The 18729-nt window shown below is 38.4% G+C and overlaps 1 protein-coding gene across 1 annotated transcript in view; it reads left to right on the forward strand.

The window, feature by feature from the left end:
- LOC118763562 (RNA-binding protein cabeza-like) overlaps positions 1-18205 on the forward strand; it is a 23803-nt gene extending 5598 nt beyond the window's left edge. The window contains exons 3-4 of the mRNA XM_036503136.1: positions 4579-4777; positions 18066-18205. Of these exons, the coding sequence (XP_036359029.1) occupies positions 4579-4777; positions 18066-18205 (339 nt within the window). The remainder of the gene's footprint in view (positions 1-4578; positions 4778-18065) is intronic.
- Positions 18206-18729: the final 524 nt, after the last annotated feature.

The raw sequence follows: 18729 nt of genomic DNA on the forward strand, positions 1-18729 counted from the left end.
TCTAACAACAATAGCAGTAACAACGACTTAATCCCTTTGTCTGTCCTTGTTTGTCCCCACTATGTTCAGCCCTTTGTGGACAATAAAGAAATAAGAATCGTTAGCACACCGGTGAAAATACTTAGCCGCATTCCATCCGTTGTTACTTTCTGGATTTCAAATTCTTCCGAAGTCGACGTTGTTTTTCATCCTTTTCGGCATCGATGAAATAAGACCATGCAAATTTAGTTAGCAAGGTTTTCTATCTTGCTTTCTGATGACAACAGGTGTCTTCATACCTTAAGAATCTTTCTCTGAGGATTCTTACTGAATATAGGATGATACTTTTCTGCAGGTCAACAATACGAGTTTTTGTTCCAATCTCTTTTAGTCTTTTAGTTAGCAATTTGGGTGCTGAGCCGAGTGCACCGATTACTATAGCAATAATTGTTGCCTTGGTTTTACACAGCCTCCTCCATTATTATTAAGGCGGTGAGAAGGCAGAATCATTAGCACGCTGAGCAAAATGCTTCCGGAATTTCGTCCATCTTTACATTCTGAGCTGAAATTATGCTGAGGTCGAATTTTTCGTTTCACCCCCCCCCCCACCTCGAGATTGATAAAATAAGTACCAGTTGAGCATTGGGGTCGATGTAATCGACTGGTCCCCTTTTCCCAAAATTTCGGAGCTCTAGTAAAAAGTGATCTTGCTGGTTGTCATCGTGATGATGACTTTAATAATCATAAAGATCTATTGTTATAATCTGTTAAGTTTATCTCTACAGAAAGTCTATAGAAAATATTGCCAACATAACGAAATGACGCGTACCAACAAATCATTAGTATTTACGTACTAGATTCCAGGAATGCGTTTAGTATGTAAAATTGGTACCTCCAATAACGTTTCACTGCTGTATATAGAGACAATTTAAGCAATGTGTTCGAGGATAAGTGAAAGATTAAATTGATACTGATGAAGGGGCAAACATTCCCGAAATATGGTATATACCCCTATTACCCTTTTTTCATCTTCGACCTCATTGTTTGTTTACATTTGGCGTCTCAGATACGAAACATCGCAACAGAAATCGGTGCTGGCAACACTTTCTACAGCATATCTGTAGAGCTAAGCTTAACAAGTAATGTAAAAGTGCACGGCTAACGCAGCAGAACACGTTATTGACAGTATATTGAGGTTGCATAACGAAATACCGCGTTATTGTTATCGTTATTGCTAGCTATAGTGTTGTTGATGTTCAGTTTGTTATTTTTTATGTTGTTATTTTGCACAAGATCAGCTCTGATCTAACAGTACTGCAATGAGAGGCATTCAGGCAGTGACCACCCTATCTTGACAGATAAACTTTATCACAAACTACATTCTGTCAAATGTGCTTCCTTTTTATAGAAGACTTTAAGGGAAGGATTTCAGAAAAATTTGGCTGCGATTTCTAACAGGTCGTTTGTGCACCTGGAGTCACCCTCATTATTTGGACTATTTTCATTGTTGCAGGAGCTGTTTTTGGTAGTGGTTGTTACATTTAAGATTTGATTGGTGATTGCATTGATTCTAGTAAATGGATTGATAATGTAATAGTAGTCGTAGTAGTAGTAGTAGCAGCACAGCAACAGCAGTAATAGTAGTAGAAGCAGTAGTGGTGGTAGTTGAAGTGGCAGTACAACTGGTAGAGGTGGTTGTAATAGTAATAACAGTAGCAGTGGCAGGAGTAGTAGTTGTAGTAGTAGTAGTAGTAGTAGTAGTAGTGTTGGTGGTGGTAGAAGTGGTAGTACCACTGTTGGTGGTGGTAGAAGTGGTGGTAGTAGTAGTAGTAGTAGTAGTAGTAGTAGTAGTAGTAGTAGTAGTAGCAGCAGCAGCAGCAGCGCTGGTTGTAGTGTAGCTGTGGTGATGTTTGAAGTTGTAGAATTAATTCTGGGAACATTGGTAGATATGGTGACGTTACTGTTGTTGTTTAACCCCAGGTCAACTGTAATCCAGTAAACCTATGTCCGACAGTATTCCAGTTTCGACCATTCCGATTTATTATTATTATTTTTCTATGTGCTAAGAATCTCAGATCACATTATCCAATGACACTTCCTTAAAGGTAGTTAGATATAATTTGAAGGACTGTTAGTTGCTATTTCTAGTAATTCGTATAACCGCATAGAGGCTCTTTCCTCGGTTCGCGATAACTCATTGTGTTGATTGTTACTTCTCTATCTCTACTCTTTACTCTCTTTACTCTTTTACTTGTTTCAGTCATTTCACTGCAGCCATGCTGGAGCACCACATTTTAGTCGCGCAAATCGATCCCAGGACTTATTCTTTGGAAGCCTAGTACTTATCGATCTCTTTTGCCGAAGCGCTAAGTTACGGGGACGTAAACACACCACCATCAGTTGTCAAGTGATGTTGGGGGGGGGGGCAAACACAGACACACAAACATATACACACACATACATATGTATATGTACATATATACGACGGGCTTCTTTCAGTTTCCGTCTACCGAATCAATTCACAAGACTTTGGTCGGTCCGAGGCTATAGTTGAAGACACTTGCTCAAGGTGCCACGTAGTGGGACTGAACCTGGAACCATGTGGTTGGTAAGCAAGCTACTTACCACATAGCCACTCCTGCGTCTACCCATAATTTTATATCAGTGGAAGGCGTCTAGACTTTACGAGCACCTGCAACTACTACCACCGCTACCACTGCCTAATCAAGTACCACTGTCACAAGCACTCGTTCGCCGTCTTTTACATGCATCTGCACCGCCTTCACGAATCAGATCCCTCACCGCTAGTAATCAGTCAATGCTTTGAGATCAATCACCTTCAACATTGCCATTACCGTCTACAATTCGACTACCATCAGCGCCACGACACCGCCGCTGATATGGCTGATGCTGCCCCTGTCACTTGGGGTATTACACAAAAAGAAAATAAGCCTTAGCAATTACACAAGCAAGGTCTCCAGAAGTACCTTGACCACCACAAACAACACTACGATTATTACAGCCGCTACTCCGACCATCACTACTAACACCACTACAACCAACACAACTACAAACATCGCCACAGCTACCACCAACACTACCATCACTACTGCTCCCACCACCACCGCCACCACTACTAACACCACTACCACTCCCATTACCATCACTACGACCAAACCATCACTTCCACCACCAACACGACGACTATCACTACTATCACCACTAATACTACCACCACCAGCACCAGCATCACCATGACTGTCTCTCTACCACAATCATTACGAACCCCACTATTATCAGCACCACTATCACTGCCACTACTGCCACCACCACTACTAACATCACCATCACAATCACCAACACTACATCAATACCATTGCCAATAATGCTAGTACTACCACCAAACCAACAACAGCTTCTACCATCACTGCAATTAACACTCTTTCTCTACCACCACCACCACTACTGCCAATAATATGGCCAACACTCCAACTATCACTAATACCACTCATGCTGGTTCTAACGCCACCACCACTGAAACCACTCACTACGCTACCACCATAATACCTCGCCACGCCCTAATACCACCACCGTCACCACCACTGTAACAAGTATTATTTCCACCACCACTACCACCATCAATAAGGTTCCCTCATATTAATGCTCGCACCACCACTCAGACGGTTTCTTTAGCACTACCACCGCCGCCACAACACCGACCTCAATAACTACAGCCGATACCACCACCTTTGCATTCAGCACCAACACCAGTTCACCCTCTCCTTCCGCCACTCCATCCACGATCATCACTACACCCGTCACCACATATACCCCGTTACTGCACCTAGCACTAGACACCCACTACCACCACAACTACAGCCTACACGATCACCACCACCACCACCACCACCACTACTACTACACTCACTAACACCATAAACACCCATACTACTACGTACAATATCACCACTACCACTACCACCATCACACTCACCAGTACTACCATCACCGTCACCCTTACCTTCACCACCACCACTCACACACACTCCCACTACCACCACCACCCCAACACTCACCACTACTACCACTATTACCACCATCACTATCATCACCACACTCACCACAACCACTACCACCATCACACTCAACACTACTACCATCACTATAACCATCACTACCAATACCACTACACACACAACAAGGACGACGACCATCACCACCAATCCCACCACCACCACACTCATCACTACTACCACTATTACCACCATCACCATCATTACCCCACCACCGTCATCGCCACTACCACCATCAACTCCACTACCACTTCCACCACACTCACCATCACTATCACTACCAATACCACTAGACTCACGACGACGACGACAATGACTACCACTACCACCACCACCACAGCCACCACTACCACCACTACCACCACCACCACCACACTCACCACTCTCGACACCACTTCCACAACCATTAGAAAAAGTCTATTCATCTCCGAACAGTGAACCAATCCAATTGGTTCACTGCACCTTCTGCACTGTTAACTCAATTTCTATTACTTTACAACATAATCTAATTTTACATGCACAATAGGTTGAAGATGGTGCTGGCGGTCGTGATGGTGGCAGTCGTGGTGGTGGTCGCGGTGGCGGCGGTCGTGGTGGCGGCGATTGTGGTGGCGGCGGTCGTGGTGGTGATGGTGGTTGTGGTGGTGATAGTGGTGATCGTGGTGATTGTAATGACGGTGCTAGTGTTGATAATGGTTGTGGTGTCCCTGTTATGGTGGTCTTTGGTAGTAGTAGTATTAGTAGTAGTAGTAGTAGTAGTTGTAGTAGTAGAAGCAGCAGTAGCATCAACAGTGGTTGTGGTGGTAGTGGGAGCTGTGGTGGTGGTAGTGGTGGTGGTAGTGGTGATGGTAATGACAGTGCTTGTGTTGATAATTGTTGTGGTGTCCCCGTTACGGTGGTCTGTGGTGGTGGTAGTAGTAGTAGTAGTAGTAGTAGTAGTAGTAGTAGTAGTAGTAGTAGCAGCAGCAGCAACAGTATCAACATCACGAACGACAGTATTCGTAGTAGTTGTAGTAGTAGACGTTCTGGTTGATGTTGCTGCTGCAGTAGGCGTATTACGTGTAAGCTGCAACAGTATTATCATTATTATTATCATTATTATTATTATCATTATTATTATCATTATTATTATTATTATTATTATTATTATTATTATTAATATTATTATTATTATTATTATTATTATTATTATTATTATTATTAGTAGTAGTAGTAGTATAGTAGTAGTAGTAGTAGTAGTAGTAGTAGTAGTAGTAGTAGTAGTAGTAGTAGTAGACATGTAGGTATCGCATTGGAAATATCGAGTGTCGTAGAATTTGATATGTCGGAGGTGGGAGATGTCTTTTGCGTTTATGGCATTCAAATGGTGATGGCTATAGAGTTAACGGTAGTTCTTGCAGCCGTTGCCATTATTGTCGTTGTTGCTGTTATTGTTTGTTTAGCTTCAGGTCAGTCTTGATTTTTATTTCTTACTTGTTGCAGTCATTAGATTGTGGTCATGCTGGAGCACCGCCTCGAAGAATGTTAGTAGAACGAACTGTCTCCATTACTATATATATATGTATATATATATAATATATATATATATATATATATATATATATATATATATATATATATATGTGTGTGTGTGTGTGTGTGTATATATATATATGATATATATATATATATATATATTATATATATATATATAATTAATCATATAGGGAGGCAAAAAAATTTTGTAGAATTCTTTTGCCCCCAGCGGCCTAGTGGGAAAAAATAAATAGTCATAAACCATTTTTAAGTTCAATATCACAATCAAGGAACGGCCATAATAGGCCATTCACCCACTAGAAATAACAGCCAAAAAGCTTCAACGCAAAATAACATTAATCCGTAAATCAGGAGAAAATTAAAAAACATTTACCCTGAATTCCTTATACGATGCACCGTTTCTTCTACTGTTTAATGGTAAACTAACGTGATTAAATTAAATCAAGCCAATCTACCATAGGCCCTTAGATTCATCAGTAAGGAATAGCCAAATCGGAACAGATATTTTTCACGAGGCATTCTCGTCCATGCCTCGCCAATATCTGACCTAAAATTTTCAAATCGTCGCACTCGCGCCAAATTTATCGGCAGCAAATAAATATAAGCCGCCGATTCCATTACGGAACCAACCAGAAAATTCATAATTAATCAATATAGGGAGGCAAAAAAATTTTGTAGAATTCTTTTGCCCCCAGCGGCCTAGTGGGAAAAAATTAAATAGTCATAAACCATTTTTAAGTTCAATATCACAATCAAGGAACGGCCATAATAGGCCATTCACCCACTAGAAATAACAGCCAAAAAGCTTCAACCGCAAAATAACATTAATTCCGTAAATCAGGAGAAAATTAAAAAACATTTACCCTGAAATTCCTTATACGATCACCGTTTCTTCTACTGTTTAATGGTAAACTAACGTGATTAAATTAAATCAAGCCAATCTACCATAGGCCCTTAGATTCGTCAGTAAGGAATAGCCAAATCGGAACAGATATTTTTCACGAGGCATTCTCGTCCATGCCTCGCCAATATCTGACCTAAAATTTTCAAATCGTCGCACTCGCGCCAAATTTATCGGCAGCAAATAAATATAAGCCGCCGATTCCATTACGGAACCAACCAGAAAATTCATAATTAATCAATATAGGGAGGCAAAAAAATTTTGTAGAATTCTTTTGCCCCCAGCGGCCTAGTGGGAAAAAATTAATAGTCATAACCATTTTTAAGTTCAATATCACAATCAAGGAACGGCCATAATAGCCATTCACCCACTAGAAATACAGCCAAAAAGCTTCAACCGCAAAATAACATTAATTCCGTAAATCAGGAGAAAATTAAAAAACATTTACCCTGAAATTCCTTATACGATGCACCGTTTCTTCTACTGTTTAATGGTAAACTAACGTGATTAAATTAAATCAAGCCAATCTACCATAGGCCCTTAGATTCATCAGTAAGGAATAGCCAAATCGGAACAGATATTTTTCACGAGGCATTCTCGTCCATGCCTCGCCAATATCTGACCTAAAATTTTCAAATCGTCGCACTCGCGCCAATTTATCGGCAGCAAATAAATATAAGCCGCCGATTCCATTACGGAACCAACCAGAAAATTCATAATTAATCAATATAGGGAGGCAAAAAAATTTTGTAGAATTCTTTTGCCCCCAGCGGCCTAGTGGAAAAAATTAAATAGTCATAAACCATTTTTAAGTTCAATATCACAATCAAGGAACGGCCATAATAGGCCATTCACCCACTAGAAATAACAGCCAAAAAGCTTCAACCGCAAAATAACATTAATTCCGTAAATCAGGAGAAAATTAAAAAACATTTACCCTGAAATTCCTTATACGATGCACCGTTTCTTCTACTGTTTAATGGTAAACTAACGTGATTAAATTAAATCAAGCCAATCTACCATAGGCCCTTAGATTCATCAGTAAGGAATAGCCAAATCGGAACAGATATTTTTCACGAGGCATTCTCGTCCATGCCTCGCCAATATCTGACCTAAAATTTTCAAATCGTCGCACTCGCGCCAAATTTATCGGCAGCAAATAAATATAAGCCGCCGATTCCATTACGGAACCAACCAGAAAATTCATATTAATCAATATAGGGAGGCAAAAAAATTTTGTAGAATTCTTTTGCCCCCAGCGGCCTAGTGGGAAAAAATTAAATAGTCATAAACCATTTTTAAGTTCAATATCACAATCAAGGAACGGCCATAATAGGCCATTCACCCACTAGAAATACAGCCAAAAAGCTTCAACCGCAAAATAACATTAATTCCGTAAATCAGGAGAAAATTAAAAAACATTTACCCTGAAATTCCTTATACGATGCCCGTTTCTTCTACTGTTTAATGGTAAACTAACGTGATTAATTAAATCAAGCCAATCTACCATAGGCCCTTAGATTCATCAGTAAGGAATAGCCAAATCGGAACAGATATTTTTCACGAGGCATTCTCGTCCATGCCTCGCCAATATCTGACCTAAAATTTTCAAATCGTCGCACTCGCGCCAAATTTATCGGCAGCAAATAAATAAGCCGCCGATTCCATTACGGAACCAACCAGAAAATTCATAATTAATCAATATAGGGAGGCAAAAAAATTTTGTAGAATTCTTTTGCCCCCAGCGGCCTAGTGGGAAAAAATTAATAGTCATAAACCATTTTTAAGTTCAATATCACAATCAAGGAACGGCCATAATAGGCCATTCACCCACTAGAAATAACAGCCAAAAAGCTTCAACCGCAAAATAACATTAATTCCGTAAATCAGGAGAAAATTAAAAAACATTTACCCTGAAATTCCTTATACGATGCACCGTTTCTTCTACTGTTTAATGGTAAACTAACGTGATTAAATTAAATCAAGCCAATCTACCATAGGCCCTTAGATTCATCAGTAAGGAATAGCCAAATCGGAACAGATATTTTTCACGAGGCATTCTCGTCCATGCCTCGCCAATATCTGACCTAAAATTTTCAAATCGTCGCACTCGCGATTGTGATATTGAACTTAAAAATGGTTTATGACTATTTAATTTTTTCCCACTAGGCCGCTGGGGGCAAAAGAATTCTACAAAATTTTTTTGCCTCCCTATATTGATTAATTATGAATTTTCTGGTTGGTTCCGTAATGGAATCGGCGGCTTATATTTATTTGCTGCCGATAAATTTGGCGCGAGTGCGACGATTTGAAAATTTTAGGTCAGATATTGGCGAGGCATGGACGAGAATGCCTCGTGAAAAATATCTGTTCCGATTTGGCTATTCCTTACTGATGAATCTAAGGGCCTATGGTAGATTGGCTTGATTTAATTTAATCACGTTAGTTTACCATTAAACAGTAGAAGAAACGGTGCATCGTATAAGGAATTTCAGGGTAAATGTTTTTTAATTTTCTCCTGATTTACGGAATTAATGTTATTTTGCGGTTGAAGCTTTTTGGCTGTTATTTCTAGTGGGTGAATGGCCTATTATGGCCGTTCCTTGATTGTGATATTGAACTTAAAAATGGTTTATGACTATTTAATTTTTTCCCACTAGGCCGCTGGGGGCAAAAGAATTCTACAAAATTTTTTTGCCTCCCTATATTGATTAATTATGAATTTTCTGGTTGGTTCCGTAATGGAATCGGCGGCTTATATTTATTTGCTGCCGATAAATTTGGCGCGAGTGCGACGATTTGAAAATTTTAGGTCAGATATTGGCGAGGCATGGACGAGAATGCCTCGTGAAAAATATCTGTTCCGATTTGGCTATTCCTTACTGATGAATCTAAGGGCCTATGGTAGATTGGCTTGATTAATTTAATCACGTTAGTTTACCATTAAACAGTAGAAGAAACGGTGCATCGTATAAGGAATTTCAGGGTAAATGTTTTTTAATTTTCTCCTGATTTACGGAATTAATGTTATTTTGCGGTTGAAGCTTTTTGGCTGTTATTTCTAGTGGGTGAATGGCCTATTATGGCCGTTCCTTGATTGTGATATTGAACTTAAAAATGGTTTATGACTATTTAATTTTTTCCCACTAGGCCGCTGGGGGCAAAAGAATTCTACAAAATTTTTTTGCCTCCCTATATTGATTAATTATGAATTTTCTGGTTGGTTCCGTAATGGAATCGGCGGCTTATATTTATTTGCTGCCGATAAATTTGGCGCGAGTGCGACGATTTGAAAATTTTAGGTCAGATATTGGCGAGGCATGGACGAGAATGCCTCGTGAAAAATATCTGTTCCGATTTGGCTATTCCTTACTGATGAATCTAAGGGCCTATGGTAGATTGGCTTGATTTAATTTAATCACGTTAGTTTACCATTAAACAGTAGAAGAAACGGTGCATCGTATAAGGAATTTCAGGGTAAATGTTTTTTAATTTTCTCCTGATTTACGGAATTAATGTTATTTTGCGGTTGAAGCTTTTTGGCTGTTATTTCTAGTGGGTGAATGGCCTATTATGGCCGTTCCTTGATTGTGATATATATATATATATATATATATCAACCGAAATTGCGAGGATAATCTGGTAGTTGGCTGAGAAAAGAAAACTTCGAATGACCCGTCCTTGTTTTCTTTGTATTGTCTATCTGGATGTTTTGTTGTCCCTTGTTGGATCCCACTTTGAATTATATATATATATATACATATATATGAGTCCGCTGCCCTAACCACTGGGCCATTGCCCAGTGGTTAGGGCAGCGGACCCGCGGTTGTAGGATCGCGGTTTCGATTGCCAGACCGGGCGTTGTGAGTGTTTATTGAGCGAAAACACCTAAAGCTCCACGAGGCTCCGGCAGGGGGTGGTGGTGATCCCTGCTGTACTCTTTCGCCACAACTTTCTCTCACTCTTTCTTCTGTTGGCTTGCTCGCTTAGCCAGCGGGGCGGCGTCATTTGAAGGCTAAAACAATGCGAAGCGCATTGTGACCAGCGATGTGTAGTAACATCTGATAGCCTGGTCGGTCACGGTGATATATATATATATATATATTGAAGTCCGGTACTTATTCTCTCAGGCTTTTTCTGAACCGTTAAGTTAAGGGGACGTAAACACAACACCAACAATTTCTTACGTCCACGGATCCAGAACCATAGGGTCTAACATGCTAATCCCTATTTCTAACATGGCCATCAACAACAATGAGACCCCCTTGTTCTTAATAGATTTCGTAATACAGAGTTAGTTGATGCTAAAAGAGTTTGTTCAAGAAGTGGCTCAAATAATTTATTATTAAATAAGAGGACGATTGATAAAGTGTGTGTTGTGATTTGGAAGTCTGAATTTATTAACTTTAGGGAAATATCAATATTCATCTTTTATCGTTTGCTTGTGTCGGTCACTGGATGCGGCTGACTATTCTCGAGTAGCGGCTTCAAGAATTTTAGTCGAACGAATCGTGCGTATTCTGCCGTTCTCTATTTACCGGAGCGCTAATTACAGGAGGTGCAAATACAGCAACACCTCTTGTGAAGCATAATCATAAAGACACACACACTTAGATGTATATACACTTATTATCCATACGAATATACATATATGCATGTATATACTTACATAGGTGTATACAAGTGTGCATATAAATATATATATATATGAATACTCACACACACAAACACATATATATATCGTGAAGTATATCTGCCACCTAAATGTGGCGGACCCACAGCTGACGATGCTACTATTGTTTATAGCCCCAGGAAGTAGCATCGTCCCCAAATTTAGGTGGCAAATATACTTCACGATTCCGTGCTACTACTGTTTACGTCTCGCACAGAGATTTATTATTGCTATATATATATATATATATATATATATATATATAATATATATATATAAAATTTCCAAGGAAACTATACGCAATATAAATCCTAAAAGGACAAATTCAATAGTTATTAATTGTGACTGACGTTGCAATTTTCACGCTACTATATTGCTCAATCAGCCATTGATTCATATGGTAAATAATATATACTAACATTCGGAGTTTAGCCAAACGATCCAGCGATGGCGTTACTACCACCGACGAGCTTTAAGTTTAAGCGAAACTAGGATGGTATGGTGATATCGCTCGTTGTTATGCAAGTTATCTTCCATGTCAGTTCATAGACATGTGCTTCTTTGCGACTTCAAGGGATTTTAACTCTTATTTCTAGTAATGCAGGTGCTACCCTATATATATATCTATATTATATATATATATATTATATATATATATATATATGTGTGTGTGTGTGTGTGTGTGTGTGTGTGTACATATATATATAGGAGCGTCCAATAATACTATACTTGTTCCACGTCCTCGCGTTGTTGTGTTTTCTCTTTGTGTTTTCATGTTTGTATTGACTATATATATATATAAGTTTCCCAGTAACAAATTTATTCACAAGGTTTGATCGTCCCGAGGATGTAGTAAAAGACGCTTGCCTAAGGGAACGCGCCGTGTGACTGAATACAGAACCATAATACAGTTCTATATTTACGAGATGAGGAATTATGTACGTTATTTACATTTGACTGATATTTGTCCTCATCTTTTTTGCTATTAACACACCATTTCGGCTGATATACCCTCCACCCTTCATCAAGTGTCTTGGGGAAATTTGGAACCTGGGTTCTCATTCCTAAGGTCTTTTTCAATGTTATTAACTTTAGACTGAGTGCAGATATGAGTAGCGTATGAGAACCGGTATTAAAGGAAGGATAAGAAGGATAAGAAAATATTAGATTTATAAGCCCTAAAATTTACTCCATAATTCTCCCCGAGCATATGGTGTAGTAGTTAAGAGCGCGGGCTACTAACCCCAAGTTAGTAACTCCAAGTTCGATTCCAAGCAGTGACCTGAATAATAATAATAATAGATAATAATAATAATAATAACAACAACAACATCGAAAAATACTTCGAAATGAGAACCCAAGAGTGTATATCAGCTGAAACTTTGTGTTAACAACAAACAAGATATCCGTCAAATATAAATAATGTACAGAACCATAAGTTTGGAAAGTAAACTTCTTCGTATACACTAACGCCTTGTCGAAGGTGCCGCATAGTAACACTGAACTTGAAACCTCACCCGTTCAAAGCGAGCTTAATTACTACACAGCCATACGTTTGCTTATATTTTGTTTCTAAACGTATTCCCACTTCGATGCAATGACTGTTGTAACGGCAAGTCAACAGAGGTAGGGTACAAGGACATAGATATTCATCGGTATCTATCACATCGGCAGTGAGCAACTATAAAACTTCCTTTCGCAAATCTAAGTGGGACACCGCTTTGCTAATCTGCGTTTCTTTCGAGAATGCATGCACCGATTCTCTGAGGTGGGGGGGTAAACACCAACTCAAAGACACGTGCATACCCCTTCCTGCGACTGTCCTTCATGGAGGACAGTCGCAGGAGAAGTCGAAACGATCGTCGTGCTGGATACAGACTAATGTCAAATCCATATTCCGCTTCATTTATCGATTATTAGTATTATTATCTCAACAAACACTGCAGAATTCCTGAAGCAGATCCAGCGGAAATATACTCTGCCAGCTCACCGCCTTGAGAAATAATTATAATAAATCAATAACATATCATGCTTTAAGGCAACAACCTGACAAATCGTTGCCGCGTCGATCAAAATGTTTCGCAGCCTTTCTTCCTGTTCTTCACGCTTCTGGTTCAAATTCCGCCGAAACTCTCTTTGACATTCGACATTTTATCAAAATGATTTACTAATCTCCACCCAATTCCAATAAAATTGCCTCATTCCAAAATTTCAAGCAACTTATAATATAAACTCGTTTAGCACCGGTTGCGGTTTGAATGCATCAAGAAAGTGCTTCCTCGTGAAGTATATACACCGGACATTGTCTCTAACAGATAAAGTTCGACTTTTGATGAGTCAATAGCAGTATGTTTGTGAGAAGTATGTGTTAATTATGTAACATTAGCTCTTCGATACTGTATGACATAAAGAATGAAAAATTGCTTTCTTACGTAAGTCAATAAAATTAATATATCTCTACTCTGTGTTTTGCATGTTCTTCATTAAAATTTCATTTGCTTCTCATTTAATGTTTCTTTTACTTTCATCGACCAACTTGCAGGTGTTTTAAAGATAAAATGAAGCGGCGAACTGTTGGGTAAACTATTATGCGCCAAGCTAACCATCGGGCTCCCAGAAAAACTCGGTTGCCGGATGTGTGAAGGTTTGCATTGGTGCACAGCGTAACTATCCTTTCTACGAAAGGCACAAGGCGTGAAATTTTGTGGGAGAGGACTAGTCGTTTACATCGATCCCGGTGTTTCACTGCTACTTAATTTATCGACTCTGAAAGTTGACCTTGGCGGAATTTGAACTCAGAGCAGTGAACAGCAATAACAACAACGCAAAAGTTTTACACATGCAGAGAAGAGGCACGTAGATGAGACATCGAGGGAACCTCAACAAGGTAAGGTAACTATACATGCAAGAAATGACGGCTAAATTTCACTAAAAACAAATGTTACAATATTGATTTCAAATTTTGACACATGGTGAGCAGTTTGGGAGGAGGGGTTAAGTTGATTGCATCGACCCTAGTATGCAACTGGTACTTGTTTTATAGACTCCGAAAGGATGAAAAGCAAAGTCTACCTCAGCGGAATTTGAACTCAGAACGTAAAGACGGACGACATGCCGCCAAGCATTTTGACCATTTTGACCGATTCTCCCAGCTCGCCACCTTGATTATATGCTACAATATTCTTTTCTACTCTAATCACAAGGCCCGAAATTTTAGGAGAGGGGGTCAATCGATTAGATCGACCCCAGTAAGCAACTGGTGCTTAATTTATCGACGCCGAAAGGATGAAAAGCAAAGTCGACCTCGGCGAAATTTGAACTCAGAACATAAAGACAGACGAAATACCTATTTCTTTACAACCCAAAAGGGGCTAAACATAGAGAGGACAAACAAGGACAGACAAACGGATTATGTCGATTATATGCTACAATATTCTTTTCTACTCTAATCACAATGCCCAAAATTTTAGGGCTGGGGGCTAATCGATTATATCAACTCCAGTGCGTAACTGGTACTTATTTAATCGACCTCGAAAGGATGAAAGGCAAAGTTGACCTCGGCGGAATTTGAACTCAGAACGTAGCGGCAGACGAAATACCACTAAGCATTTCACCCGGCGTGCTAACGTTTCTGCCAGCTCGCCGCCTTTCAAATGCTACAATATTGAAAACAGATGAGGATGTTATTAATTTATTAAGTTCCACCGAGACGGAATTTAAACTCAGAACATGAAGACGGACGAAATGCTTCTAAGCATTTTACCAGGTGTGCTAACGATTCTGCCAACTCGACGCCTTAGTGCACTGGGTAATTATAGATACACCTGAGCTGGCAGAAACGCTAGCACACCGGGAGAAATGCTTAACGGTATTTCGTCTGTCATTACGTTGTGAGTTCAAATTCCGCCGAGGCTGACTTTGCCTTTCATCCTTTCGGGGTCGATAAATTAAGTACCAGTTACGCACTGGGTTCGATATAATCGACTTAATACCTATGTCTGTCCTTGTTTGTCCTCTCTGTGTTTAGTCCCTTGTGGGTAGTAAATAAATAGATATTTCACCTGTCGTTACGTTCTGAGTTCAAATTCCACCAAGGTCGACTTTGCCTTTCATTCTTTCAGCGTCGATAAATTAAGTACTAATTGCTTACTGGGGTCGATCTAATCAATGGGGCCCCTGCCCCCAAAATTTCGGGCCTTGTGCCTAGAGTAGAAAAGAATATTGTAACAGTTGATCAAGGCAGCGAGCTAGGAGAATCATTAACAAGCCGGTCAAAATGCTTAGCGGCATTTCGTCCGTCTTTACGTTCTAAGTTCAAATTCCGCTGCGGTAGACTTTGCTTTTCATCTTTTCGAAGTCGATAAAATAAGTACCAGTTGCGTGCTGGGGTCGATGCAATCAACTAAACCCCTCCCCCTAAAACTGCTGACCTTGTGTCGAAATTTGAAATCAGTATAGTAGCATTTGTTTAAAGTGAAATTTAGCCGTCATTTCTTGCGTGTATAGGTACCATGTTGAGGTCTCCTCGTTGTCTCGTCTACATGCCTCGTCTCTGTATGTATAAAACTTTTGTATTGTTGGTATTGCAGTCGTTGTTATTGATGTTCACCGCTTGGTCAACCTTAATCGACTTCTGATCAAAGGAATTCTATCTATGGCTAACCAGTTTTATAGAGTTATTTATAATTTCTTTATCTAATATGAACTGTCGTTAAGTAATACAATGATTTCAGGAAAATTCGGTTGCTATTTCCAGCAAATCGACCGACCATGTTGAAACTCACTGTACTGCAAATGATATGTATCAAACTACTGCTTATATGCTTTATTTGAACATAAGACTTTTGGTAATTCTTATAAAAACATTATTTAAAAGACATAACGTCCATCTCACGTAACCGTGATATTCAGTGGATTTTTCTGGTGCGAGTTGTGAATTTGAAGCAAGATCGCCATGATATAAGCTTGTAGAGCAGATGCATCCTTAAAGAAAGCCATCCTTTGTTTCTGTAATTGTGGTAATGATATCAAGAATATGTTTATCTGGAATTCATACTGATTAGCACCATATCATCTTTATTTAAATAAAACGGAAGAGAAATAACTTAAAATAACTTAAAGGACCAGTGATGCGTATACAAAAAAGACAGACTAATACAGGCATATAAATAAATATTTGATTCAAAATTATCTCCGCTTCTATGCTTACCGAATGGCAATTAAAAATAGCTCCACTTGAAGAGGGGAGACAATCTAAAGATTCAAGAATACTAAAAATTTGATCAGCTATTAAGTCATCAGAAGGGCATTTGTTCGAATTTATTTCCAATGGTTAAGAGATTATCTCCCTTTCTCGACATGGGCTAGTCGTAATTGCAGCTTGATAAATATATTACATACTTCAGAGACAGAGATAATTGTAATAAATCAAGAATTTTTGCATGGCATTTCATATTCCAGTATTTGTGTAATGTAATTCAACGAACCAATAAACAAATATCCATCAGTCTTGACCCCTGAAGACTTGACTTCCAAACTTTGACTATGAAGGATTGACCACTAAGCATTATTGTAAATCTTAGACTAGATTCTCTTGTAGCTCCTTCTCTGATTTTAAACAGCATGGTGTGATTTGTGAAAATGGTTGCTTAGAATAATTAACTGTAGATTTATTTATATCATGCAAATATTAGGTATTCTAATCGACATTGTGTCCTACTATTTAATTAACTATGCAGGCAAATAGCATATTATATGCAAATCAAGAATTGTATTGATGTTATTTCCTTATAATTTGCTCTTTTATATAATGATTTAAACTTCTATATCTGATGGTGGATGATTAATTAGAGTGCGTTGTCTCTGATGAGTGTTCATATCCAAAACAGATTTATAAGACGATTCCCTGGTACTTTTATGTTTAGTTCCCTGGTACGGTTCTGTTTAGAGAAGACAATGCCAAAAACGATGTGTTTGGATTTGTTTGGAAACTCCACATTCAAAATTCCTTCTAGTAAATACTAGTAGATATTTATACAAGCATACGATGTTTCCACTTCTGATCACTGTTATTAAAAGGTGGATAATCAGTACATCATAATGAGTGAGGATTAGAAAATTGAAATTAAGGAATTCGAAAAGTGAGGTGCATAAAATTCTCATATCTATTTGTATGTTTGTTTTTTAACTCACAACAAATTTCTTGAATTGCTATTCGTTGATATTCATGTATAGCACTATCTGGATAATACATGTTTAAGGAATATATGCAGAAAGATGGATAGACAGGTAGGTAGGTAGGTTAGTAGGTAGACACATACATACATACGTAGACATATACATTCATACGTACGTACATACATACATACATACATACATACATACATACATACATACATACATACATATATACATACATACATATATACATACATACATATATACATACATACATACATACATATATACATACATACATACGTACATGCTCGCACGGCAGTTTATTGATCAAAATAGCTCTTTTCTTTCTTGAATGAAATAGATTGATCAAGTACGCAGATGGGTGTAACCATATTAGAATATAAGTAAACAGCATATGTTCAACAACGAACTATTTTTTTCCTCGCGGCTTAATCCAAAATAGACGAAAACACTACTTTAACAGTAGTCGAGTAAAAGAATACACCAATACAATGCCATGCCTTTTAGGCAAAAGAAGTACAAGAAATTAATTATATTCTTCACAATTTTTTCGTGTAATGAGGTGATCCATTTTCTGTTTCTGTAACTATACTATGATTATATGATTATATACATTAAAGAAGACTCTTAGTTTTAATTGCAAACGCTCTTCTGATCTGATTTCCGTAACTACATAAATACAACACAACAATTGTAATTCTAGTGAAGAACTGCATCAAAATTGGCGGCAAGACGTCTGTATATTTCCATATATTTGATGAACATCTTCATATCTTTAAAGGAATGTGTGATGGCAACAGAGAAGCAATATGTGTGCATCCAACAGGATATACTGGATTTTAAAACTAAAAAAATACAGAACGTCTGAAGAAAACATGGTCGCAGAATACATCCTGGGACCCATGCTTAAAACATGATTTACATTACAATGACAGTTTTCGAAATACTGCTTACTTAAATATTTTTCTGCTTACATTTGTATTAACTAGCAACAAAATCATGTATTATTATTATTATTGTTATTATTATTATTATTATTATTATTATTATTATTATTATTATTATTATTATTATTATTGAGTGAGAGATTAGTACATGCCATCAAAGTGACACTAGGATAAAATATACGGAGCCCAGTATAACCATCAAATCTACTCGTCTCATAAGGGTACACTAGGCACGTGCATCACAGCCAAATGTGCACAACATAGTGAATTATATTAAGATAAATAGCGCATGACGTTGCAGATAAGGCGCGGTTAGAATTTTCTTCAGGTCGTGTAAGCCCCTCCTGCTCGAGTAGCACCTTCTGCTCATGTAGCCCATCCTGTTCAAGTAGCCCATCCTGAATAAGGGTTGTTTCAGGA

The sequence above is a fragment of the Octopus sinensis genome, linkage group LG5 (genome assembly GCF_006345805.1).
Source record: "Octopus sinensis linkage group LG5, ASM634580v1, whole genome shotgun sequence".
Lineage (NCBI taxonomy): Eukaryota > Metazoa > Mollusca > Cephalopoda > Octopoda > Octopodidae > Octopus > Octopus sinensis.